The sequence below is a fragment of the Enoplosus armatus genome, chromosome 5 (genome assembly GCF_043641665.1).
Source record: "Enoplosus armatus isolate fEnoArm2 chromosome 5, fEnoArm2.hap1, whole genome shotgun sequence".
Lineage (NCBI taxonomy): Eukaryota > Metazoa > Chordata > Actinopteri > Centrarchiformes > Enoplosidae > Enoplosus > Enoplosus armatus.
Window position 1 is genome coordinate 10,506,515 of NC_092184.1, and position 12,004 is coordinate 10,518,518.

Sequence of the window (12,004 nt, forward strand, 5' to 3'; positions counted from 1 at the left end):
TGAGCCAAGTCTGCACAGATACAACAAATACTCAAAGTATGTCTGCGGCAGGGGCGGGTCGACGCGTAGGGGGACTTGACACAGGTGAACGAGAGCACAGCTGCAGATTCTCCCGTTTTTGATTTCCTCCTTCTTCCTCTCCGCGGTGAGAGGAGACCGACACGGCAGCTGCAGCTTCCCCGTGCCTGCTTCACCCTGCCTCGGCTTGGCAGGCGTCAAGGTGCAGCAGGCAGGAGAGGGACGGAGGAAGAGCCGCTGTTTAATGAACTATCCCGGCAAACGTTTCTGCGCAGAGCCTCGCGACGGCTTTACTGAGTGACCGACAGACAGACGGGGACACACGGGAGAGGACACTATGTCAAAGGAGACGAGAGGAAAAGGTAAGGGGACACTACATATATAGACTCGTGCTAACAGGTAGAAACCCGCGTCTCGTGCTGTTGGATGTTGGCGCGCGCGCACAGCCGCGTGCTGCATGGATGAAGGCAATCTGTAGGAATGCGCGACGGTCAAAACGGACCTCTGCACGTCAAACAGCCCGGACCGGTGGACTGTCCAGCCCGGTCTGTCCTTACATCTGTCTGTCCCGTCTGTCTCTGTGTGTCGGTGCAGGTGTTACAACGAAATGTGTGACTCATCAGATCCTGTGACGCCGCAGGGTCAAACAGAGATAAAAGACTGATTGACCAAATACTGAGAGGTGAGCTGTTAGCTCCGTGTCACCTACACACAGACCTGTAGACCACCTGTTTCTGCTATCACAGCTATCAGAACTGTATGTGGGATCTAAATAGCCTACCATGGGGGTGACACTATTTTTGGTAACAGCTATTGAAATTCACGTGACCATTATAGTAAAAAAAAACAAAAAACTTTTGCTGTAGAGCTGAAATTCCCAATCAGGTAACAGAATCTGTAGACACAGGACATAAATCAGAAAATGAATAGCCAGGACATAGTTAACCCAGGAGAAGGGGGAAAAAGGATAACACACAGGAGGTGAGTGCATTTCTAACAATAGCAGGCAGTTCATACAGCTCATTTGATTGTTAAATTGGATATGTGGTATGTGAGAGAGTGTTGACAGGACAGCATCAGAGAGGCCTCTGAAGTCCTGACATTTTATGTAGCATGAAAGGTTTATTGTTGCTCATTCAAAAGATTATTTTGCTGCTTGGACACGCCACCTGTTTGCATTGTGGTGTTTGGTGAAATTGTTCAAAAATATGCAGGAGGTCTTTTTTTCTTTATTTTCTCTTTCTGTGTACGAGCATTATTTTATTGCTTTGTTTATTACTTTGTGTACAGTATATAAGACTACTGAAAGCCCCATTTATCTTTGTTTGCTTTTTGTTTCTTCTGAGACAGATTTTTAATGGTTTTTACTGATGGAGCTAAATCCATCCATAGCTAAGTTCTAGTGTCACAGAATAACCAGTGGGTGTAACAGCTGATAACTGTGCTAGCAGCAGCAGGGTGGTGGTGTTGCTGGTAGGGAGACTTTCCCTCAGCCTGGAGCTCCTGGGTCTATTTGCTGGAGAACCTTTGAGCAAGTCACTGAATCTCTTCCAGCTTCAGGCTTGCTGTTTTGTATGTGGCCTTTGTGCTCTGACCTTTACCATGGAGTGAGAGTGGAAGGAGAATTTCCCTGCAGGGATCAATGAAATATTAGATCATTATTACTCTCAGTAGTAACAATAAGTGTCACAATAGAGAGGGGATTTTATTCAGTGTAGTTTGGGCTTTAACATATTGCTGCCTCAGATTTAAAGTGACATCCTCAATAGATACAAGGGTGCAAAGCAGAAAGTCTCTAAAATAATATGAATAAATTATTTTCCTTTTGACAGCCAGCAGATTCAAACAAAGTGCCAGGCAGAGATCAGGAGTTGCCTTAACCCATTAAATGCTGGACTTTCGCCATTAAATCTCCCCCTGAGTTCCTTAAATTTAGAAAGAAAGTGTTTTCTGTATTGCCTTCATTGCAGCTATTATTTATGCTTTTTTCTGTGATCGATTTATTCCAACCAAACACGCCATGTTTTTATGGCTGCAACATTAAAACCAAGTGGAAATATTTTGGTTTTGTGCATCATTTTGACATTTTTCCAAACTTCTACAAACATATTGAATATTCTTGAAGTGGAGCTCCACCGACTGTACACATCAAAGTCTGTTTACAGGTCTTGGTACTTGGTACAGGGGGGTACTACTACACATGGAGCAGCCCCTACATCTGATAAATTGCCTCAAGTGATGTCACTTGAGTCAGTGTGGGATGGAAGACCACACGTGTGAGAATGGAAAAACAATCTGGAGGTGTGGAGTGAGAAAGAAGTGAGCTGACCAGACCTCTGTAGTCCGCTCCTCAGAATTGGCAGTCGAGTTGCACTGTGGGTAATGCAGGCACCAGTTTTTGGTAAGGAAGAATAATGCGTGGAATAAAAAAGGCAGTACATCTAATTCGATTTTTGTCTTTTGGTGAAGTACTCCTTTAAGACACTTTGGCAATGTCACAAGCATTTGAACTAGAGTTGTGAGGATTTGAACAAAGACTGGCAGCATAGCAGATTCAACATGAAGCATAAGCAATAACTGGGTTAATAAAAGGCCCTGTTCATGATACAAATATGAAAGGGAATAAATACAAACACAAGATGCTGAAGACCCTTTTCATTCTGAAACGGAGGCATAGATATGTGGCTCACTGTTTGTAAAGAGTTTGTTTGCATGTTCATTATTTGTGTACCAACTTGTTTAAATTTAACATTTTATATGTTCAGATGACAGCTCTAAGGTCACCAAGATTTTGTTCTACTCTAGAAATCAGGCAAGTAGTGCTTTTTTTAGTCAACAATCTCACAACACAAATTAGATTCTCTGAATGCATGGAAAACCAATTTTTATCTCAACAAGCTGCATCTGGATGTCTTCTTCAGTTAATCTTAATTATATTGCATTGAGCCTCACCGTAAAAATTCACTTGCTAATAGAAACTACGCGGTGAGGCCTCACATTATTTCAGGCGAGCTCTATAAAATCATGTTAACCCAGCGATGCTCCAGAAGGCTGGTGGCAGATTGATGGCAACATGCAGTATGAGAGATGTTACCGTTAGTACAGTCATATCTCAAGCATGCAGTGTGTTCGTTATCATGCTTGACCTCAGTTCACAGTATAACTTGTGAAGTAGAGCGATTCTCATGAAAACATTGTTCTCCAAAGTCCCCCCAATATGGCCAGGACAGACTTTTTAATTTCATGACTTTCACTTATGTACGCAGATCTTATCGCTGTCATTTTCAATTATAAGAGGGCTACAGGGGATTCCACACTTCTTAATTCTAATTTAAATTTTCTCTCTTGTCTCACTTGAGAGCAAAATCTGCATTATTATCTGGGATAGTGACTGTGAAATAAAAAGCAAGGATAATACAGACGTGCTTTATATTTCATTATTAAAGTATAACAACCAACTCCTGCAGAAGCATGGCCTTGTGCCCAGATTCATTGACTGCCTATTAAAACAGAAGACGGCACCAGTTTTAATCATCTAAATATTGAAAGATAATTTGAACAGAGTAATAAGGATTTGGGAATGATGAGGGCTGTGCTGAGTAAAGCTTCAGTCCTCAAATAAAGCAGATGTGACTAATAATGATATTAAAGGATTCTTTTTTTTAGCCTTGCTAGCGGCGTGGTTCTAGGGATGGCAATGTCGGGCGGTCAACTCTGAAATATCTCAACAACTACTGGACGGATTTTTTACAGACATTCATGCTCCCCTGAGGATGAATCCCAATACCCCGAATTTTCCTCTCACCCTACCACAAGGTCAATATTTTAATTTCTACAGTGAAATTACTCAATATTTTTCATTTTGATTTGAAGAAAATTGCTGTACAGACATTCATGGTTCCCAGAGGATGTGTCTTTACGACTTTGGTGATCCCCTGACTTTCCCTCGGTTTTGGATTAAATGTCTTGGCAAATGTTGGATGGATTGCCATGAAATTTGGTGCACTCCCTCAAGATGAATAGTAGTCAATTTGTTGATCCCTTAACTTTTCATCTAGTGCCACTCAACATGGTCAACATTTTAATTTGTTCAATACCTCGATTTGTGACCAAATACCAGCAAAACTAGTGACACTACTATCAGCCTCAGCTGTACTTTGTGCTTAATGCTAATTAGCAAATGTTAGAATGCTAACATGCTAAACTAATATGGTGAACATGATAAACATTATACCGGCTAAGTGTCTTTTCATTGGCCACTGAGGAGCTACATGACAACAGTGGGTGCATCTTTTAATGGGACACCCCCTTTCTCTATCACTGAGGCTACATCCAACCCACTGTGTTTGCTGCGCCTTGAAGCCAGACAGGTATTGTGTCGCCAAATCTCTTTAAGAACTCTTGCTTTTCTAATCACCCTCGGTCATCTTCACCCCCCCCCCCCCCAGAGTCTAACCGACCCCCACTGTTTATCCTCCCTAAGACTTCATGGAGCGTTCCACGGCTCAGTGTGAAGTTGAGCACCTCTGAGCATTTTGTATTCCTCATATTTGATGAAATTGGATCACTCTGAAGGGGTTTTATTTTTTTCATTTGCTGTCTAAATAAAATAAATGGGTAGCCTACCTGCTGTTTTGCTGAGATTCAGCTTCAAGCTAAAAATAGAGCTGAAGGATGCTGATGAACAGTCTCTTCCTCTTGGCTTCCTTCTCTCTCTCCCTCTCTCTCTCTCTCTCTCTCTGTAAAGGTGAATCAAGTGAATGCTAATCATTTGCCAGTATTTTTGTGTTTCACACAGTTTTTTTTGTCAGACTGCTGGCACATTTTCTACAAAAAGGATTTGGTTTGATGTTCAGTCAGTGATTCCTCAAACTCAGGTCTTATCACTCAGTTTAAGACATGATAAATAGTTTATATACTGTATTATACTACACCAGCTTGCTGTCTGCAGTGTCGTCGTACTGGCAAATGGTCCCCAGACAGCCTGCTCAACAAGCAGAACCACAATGTTCTCTGAATTCTACAGAGGCGTGTGCTAATGCATTCAGCCCGTGACCTCTGTTATTTTATTTGATCATACAAAACAGTGTTAATTTAAATTTAATAGCTGTTTGTCATGGGTAAGCACACTGGGCCTGTGTCAGGGAGCAGCTATTCACAATGCACACAGCAGCTGGCCCGCTGCTATTCGAGGCTCACCTGGAGCCGGGCACCAGTCTGCTTCTTGGTTGTCACAGCCGAATGTCTTGACGTCACACTGATTTCTGAATGCAGAGTGGAAGGCAGAAACAGCGTTTTTCTTTTCGCCTTTCACTTAAGATTTCTGGCTATGAAGAAGCTCTTAGACTGTTGAAATGGGCTTTTTAAAAGCACAATTACTCAGCTCTCTAATGCTAGACTCTTAGCAAACACATTTAGTTTAAAACCTACCAGTGTGTCCTGCCAGTAGGGAGCAAATGTTTTAGTTAAATTCATACCATTTTCTACTCATTTCCATTACTGATTGGTTGGAAGCATCCAGTTGAATTGTCACTGAGTCAAATTGTCAACTGGCTTTTTTAGTCCACAGTAGAGCTAAAATGATTTGTTAATTATTTATTAATTGATAAATTGACCAACAGAAAATGAATCAGTGATTTTGATAATCAGTTGATCGTATAAATAATTTTTCAAGCATCAATGCCAAAAGATTCAGTGGTTCCAGCTTCTCAATTGTGAACATTTGGCACTTTTCTTTGCCTTATATGACAGTAAACTGAATATCTTTAGGGTTTAGACAGTTTGTCCGACGAGACAAGCAATTTTGAAGACGTCACCTTTGGCTCTTGGAACTTGTGATGTGTATTTTATAGGCTAATAGGCTAGCAGCCTCAGTCCATAGAACAATGCAGGATATCTTAATCAGGACACAGTACTGAAAGCAGTAAGAATGCTGTCGAGGTTGATCGTTGTTGTTCGACAGGCAAGTTTTCAAAAGTTTAGGTTACAACAGTTTGGTTCATTGTTATAGTTCAATGGCCCACCACTTTGGTATTTTTGTTCACTCTTGACACTCTCATAGGGTTGTTTTCGGCCCAGCAGGCAGCTGTTTTCAGTAAAAAAGCACTGATAATCCCACTGTACACCACATGCCCAGCACCAAAAACAAAGTTGGCAACTAGCTGGATGTTTTTATCAGGAGTGGGTGGAGACCAAAAACAGAGCTGAAAGAGGAGTGAATATTAGACTTACATTCACCAGGTGGCCACAAACACGACTCCAAATGAATGCTAATATTGCTCCGTGTCTTCTGGATGTGTAAATAAGCAAGTGTTGTGTTCATAGCTTCATACTGCTGCCCACAAGTGGTCATAGTTTTAAGTAGCCACTAATTTCCATTCATATTTATATGTTATGTATGTATAAATCGACTGTGAAACTTGTTGAACGTACTGTAGGTGAACCATCACAGTGAACAGTTATGTTATTGTTGCCTGGCACTGCAGTGCAGGGACTACTTTGCTCTTTGGCGTTTTAAGGTGCTTGTGGGAAGATGAAAATGATTCATTGATTCATATTAATTAATTGGAAAAACATCCACACTACCTTTCAAGCCAACTTGTTTCCTCACACTCCCAAATTCACAATGTAATACTCACACTAACACTAAGAAAATTATATTTGGGTTGCAGCTGCAGCTGATATATACAGACGTAGATAGAAGGAGGGAGTGTGCACGCTTAGTAATGATCACCTAGCCGTAGCGTAGCAGTCCATTAACAGTCAATGCAAGTGCCGATCTGCATAGCTGCAGTGCAGATAAATAGCATCCAGGAGGATAATGTCTGAAGGGTGAATCTGTGACCGATTCAACATTTTTGAGGAGAGATCGATCTCCTCTACGTCTCTCATTGGCTGCAGAGATTGATTTTAACTGTGTGCTGAAATGAGGTCTAATTAAATTAGAGGACAGGCTATTAATAGCTATTTCCAGCTCACAGAGGACCAGGCAGACTTTTCTTTATTGTTTACTTTTTGTGAACCATGGGATGTTCACTGTAGTAGAACATAAACAGACTCAGCAGCCACAAAATTGCTGTCTTTTTCCTTTTCACTGTGTGAATTTCAGTACAGTATCATATGTTCATCTTTAATGGGGCATGTTGCATGTTACATTGAGGGGCAGAGGCACTTCTCATTTCTTCCCCCTTCTCCTTGCACAGAATGAAAACATTATTGGATTTCCCCTTGACGTGGTAGATATCACGCTCTGACGTTGTGGCTTGTCTAATATTCACTCAGAAGTGGTTTGCATCGACAGAGAGCCCCTCCTGCCCTTCTTCTCGGTGTGACGGCAGCCGTTGCCATCTCTTACGACCTGGTAGCTCTTTTGGGTGCTGTTGCTGTTGCTTAGAGTTCCTTTGGTATTAAATGCTGCTAATTACAAAATGAAGAGATTGCCACTTGCGTAGCTTACAGACCATCTGGGTTGGAGAGGAGGGCAATGAGAGATAAAGCTCCGGCAAGAAGAAATTCCTTTAGGAGGGTAGCAACTGATTTAAAGCAGATTAGGTGTCTGATGAGGAGGGATTCCTCCTATGGGGCCGTCCTCAACGCTGAGGGCTCGCTCATTATTCTCAAAACCCAGAGCAGCACCTTCTGCAAGCTCACGTTGAAGCAATTTCACTTTCAAAATTATAGTACTTTCACCTTGCATACATACATATTACATGTATATTAACCTCACGGCGGGAGACTGAGCGGGTTGCTGCAAATTAATTTATTGACCTTCACACCAAACCTATGCCTTTCCTTTATGGTAGGGATGCAAGAAGGCTGTTTGGGAGAGGAGCGGCTTGGTTAAGAGTTCTCTGTACGATCGCTCTTCAATGGTGTTGAAAGACAGCATTTGTTTCGCAGATATATTTGGTCACTGCATCAGTGCATGTGCTCCACCTCACACTTATATTTAGTGCATCGCGCAAACGCACCACTTATGGATGGCTGTGTGTCTGGCCTCTCCGGTCGAGCTTTTGCTGCGGGGCCCATTTTTGCAGCCTCACTCTTGTGGTGCTCCTGAAGGTGTGTGTGTGTAGATTAGAGGCGCTGCCTCCAGATGCTGCCACCTTCATCAGACAAAGTTTACAGATTGCCCCAGTAACGTTATCAGGTTCCCTATTAGCATCGGGTTTAAATCCAAAATATTGCCAAATAGGTGCTTTTGCTTTTCACTTTGACACCAAATCCTCTGCCATCGTCTTGTTGGTCAACTCTCCTTACTCTAGTCACGTGACAAGTGTAATCAGACTTCTGCTACTCTGTGCTGCGGCTCTGCTGCTGCAGTACGGATCACACACTTTCACTTTATAATTATAGCGCCCATCTTCCGACCAAGTATTGATAACACGCTTAGTATTTTACAAATTAGTTTTTTTATTTGATGAACATTGGCGCTGATACGTGAAAATGAACAAAATGGGTTTAATTTCTATAAATAAAAGCAAAACAAGGATGGTGTGTTACCGTGTAACAACGGTAATACCGATTATCGCGGCAAGCCTAGTTTGGGGTGGAGAGAAGGCTGTAAATCAGTCTGGTGTGGAAAAAAAGATGGTGAGAAACCAACATGGACCAGCTCCAAGAATTAGTGCTGGGCAATTAAGCTGAAAATATAACAGGGTTAATCAGAATATTTTGCCAAAATACATGTAAAATTACATATAGAATAATGAAATTGTGTTCCACTGCTGTGCACTATGTCAGTGTTTTTCTTCACTCATGTAAAACAAGACTTCACTAACTAATATTGTCATATTTAATTACAATTTGCTTTTAATCATTAATTGGAACCACATAATGACATCATATTATCAATACAATCAATCCAAAAACATTACAAATGACCATTACAAAAATGATTAATATGACTATTTTCTGATTTGTCTGTCTGTGCGTTTCCATCCATGTATTTCTGAGTATTTTCATTTGGGCTTAAAAAAACTGGAGGGGAAATTTGAAAAAATAGTAGCTAAATTACATTAAAACAGACCTAGACAGTAAATCATGACGTGCATGAAGCATGGGACTTAAACGTCCACTGAACAGACCAAAGAATGGCAGCAGACGAAAACATCAGATCTGTGTGGAGCTGTGAGGAGTCTTGAGATGTCTCAAGATGCAGTAATTATGTGTTGAGTCAATACATTGAATAAAACCAACCAGTCCCTTTTTTGTAGCAGTGCTGCGCTTCAGTAAATATTTTAGGCAGTTACACTTGACTTTGATATTTCTACTCCAGAGGATTTATAATCCATTTTGTTTCAGGAATTACTGCACTTTTCACTGTATTTATGTCACTTTGAGATACAATTTTAATGAAAATGCTTATGCATATGTCCTCAGAGATTCGCTCATCTGTGAAAGCCACCTGCAAGATGAATTCAACTGCAATTAAAACCAGCTGCTTGATGAACCCCCAGTTGATCAGACCCAGTATAAGAGCACCAGCGGCCCCAGAACCAGATTAAATACTCTTAAACCTTTGAACTGTGTGATTGATATATGTATAATATCGACTCTAAGCCCACTGGAGCCTGAGGTGTTAGAGCACAATTTCGATAAAGATAATGTGCCTTGGAAAAAATTGTCGTCCTTTAAATAACCTCTTAAAACACTCACTGAGTAGGATTTTATATACTTTATCTTGTTTTTACCTGTATTATTTGTTTATTCATTGTTCTCTCAATGATTTTACTCTTGATACATTTTTAACAATTTAATAACATTTAACAATTCAACGAATACTAGAGTTTAACTTAGAGGAAAAGTGGGGTTGAGATACATTTCCAGCTCATTCTCTGTACAGCTAGAAGCAACTGTGCAGTCCAAGGTTAGATGGTATCTTCTCAGTATGATTTTTGGGAGAGTAGTCGAGGCATATATATATGTAATAGGGAAGATAGAAAGATGAATGAGTTCAATTATAAATCTTTCAGGAGCTGCAGTCGAGCTATTTCTTACTTCTCTCCCTGAGTTACCCTCCTGAATCCGTAACTTCACAGCTGCCTTCCAATAGAAAATGTTCCTTTTTATATTACAGCCCTACAGGTTAGCGTGTCTGTATTGAATTGCCCTTAAATCATATGTATTCAGTGTGCAAATTACACTGAGAATCAATGGAAAGTACCATATAGATTAATAAATTATAAGGTTTGTTGCAGTAGAATAACCTGAGTCAGAGAGAGAGATGTTCTCCCATTGTGAATATCATATAACATATGAGTCATGCATGAAGAAGATGTTCTTTATTGAAGATGTTTCTTATTATACTGTTAACATTCACTTAGAAAATAAGATCACTTGATTTTGCTTCTTGATCCATAAATACAGACTGGGCACAGGTGCAACAAATCATCACCACAGGTACAGCTGGATATTGATTTGGTTCCTTACCCGTTCTCTGTCTTTTTGGAAAAATGTCCAATACTAGAAACCCCTTTTACGTTCGCCACCTTCACCCATGACAATAAAGTACAAGGTAGAACACTGTCTGCCTGTGTTTGGCACAACTAAACTAAACCTCGAGTCCTTCACATAGCCTGACAAATACCCTAAAAGCAAAATCAGGTGGCCTCTATTGTTGGACAGAGTCAATTGGAAGGTGAAAGATGCAGCCCAATAGGTTTCCTTTTGCAACAAGCTTGACAAGGTGATTTCTGTTCTAGTGGAGTCTCTTCCTTTCTTTGTAAGCTGCTTAGAGCATAATGCTAGACTGGGGGACTTAACTCAGTAAGGCACAAGTCCTTGTTGCTGTTTCTGTGACTTAGTAGCTACAGTGAACACAGATAGAACTTCTCTTGGCATGTTAATTTTTAGTATTTGATCTTGTTGTATTTAAATCTACCAAGCATGTTTCTATTGCCAGGAAAGGAAGGTTTTAATTCTCAGTTTCACTGTCTCGTCAAATATTCAAAGTACAACTGAATATAAATTGCTTTTTTTTGGTCTGATACAGCATATACATCTGCTCTGTAAAAAGGGAGAAATTATGTTAGGTTTTTTTGTTATCATGATGGCGCCCCCTAGTTTTACATTAATTCAATCGTTCCGGTATCCATCTATATAGATGGAAGCCTTATTTCGATACAGCCAATCAAATGTTGCATAAAGCAGTAACGTCAGCGGTCTGTCATTGGCCGGCGGTCACACTGAGCCAAACAGCAGCCAGCTACACAACGCAAGAGCCACAGACTTTGAACAACAATCACATTAGCTTTCCTGCTAAAGTCTCCTTCTTATCGAAATTACAAACACGAACACACGTCTTGTCCTGCACCTTAGCTTGTTGAACGAGCGGCCAAACATTCACTGGGGAAAAGTAATACACCTTTTTACCAAGTATATTTTTTCAGGGACTATACTCAAAGACTGAGCCATCCATCCTACTCTTACATGAAGTCACGCAGTTGACCCAGTAGTGCCCTGTCACAAATTAAAATCTCAGCACTCCCTCCTCACACGTGCAGCACTGCAGCCACGAGTGTGTAGTAAAGCTGGAGAATCTTACCTGTATGCGAGTGACAGAGAGGGGGTATAACCCGAGATTGCAATGTAGCTGCTCCAGTAATGAATACTGCAGACTTCTGTGTAACAACCTGCTGGAAGTCGATCATGGAAAGAAAGACATGAAAGAAGGATGAGATGAATCACAAGCAACGTTGTGTTGTCTTGCTCTGAAGTAAAGCTTTTTAGATACTTACACACAGATTTGTTTTGAACAGAGCCCAGTGAAGTGCCGGGTTTCTCCCCGTCTCTCCCTCTTTCGTTGTCAGTTTGCACATTTGGTTTCAAAAGACAAGCTGTTTTGGTTTTGCATGCTTTAATTTTGCAGACAAAATCAATTTGATTAGAGTGACTGGTGAATCACCAATTGGTGTTTTTGGTAAGTGATTTTGTTTGAACACTGAATTTAAGCATATTAGTGGGAAGGACATCCTAACATCTGATT

General features: G+C 40.8%; 1 protein-coding gene across 1 annotated transcript in view; it reads left to right on the plus strand.

Moving 5' to 3' along the window:
• The first annotated feature begins 355 nt into the window (after window positions 1-355).
• The window catches only part of pitpnm3 (PITPNM family member 3), a 78,917-nt gene continuing 67,268 nt past the window's right edge, over window positions 356-12,004 (plus strand). Inside the window, exon 1 of the mRNA XM_070905989.1 lies at window positions 356-380. Within this exon, the coding sequence (XP_070762090.1) occupies window positions 356-380 (25 nt within the window). The remainder of the gene's footprint in view (window positions 381-12,004) is intronic.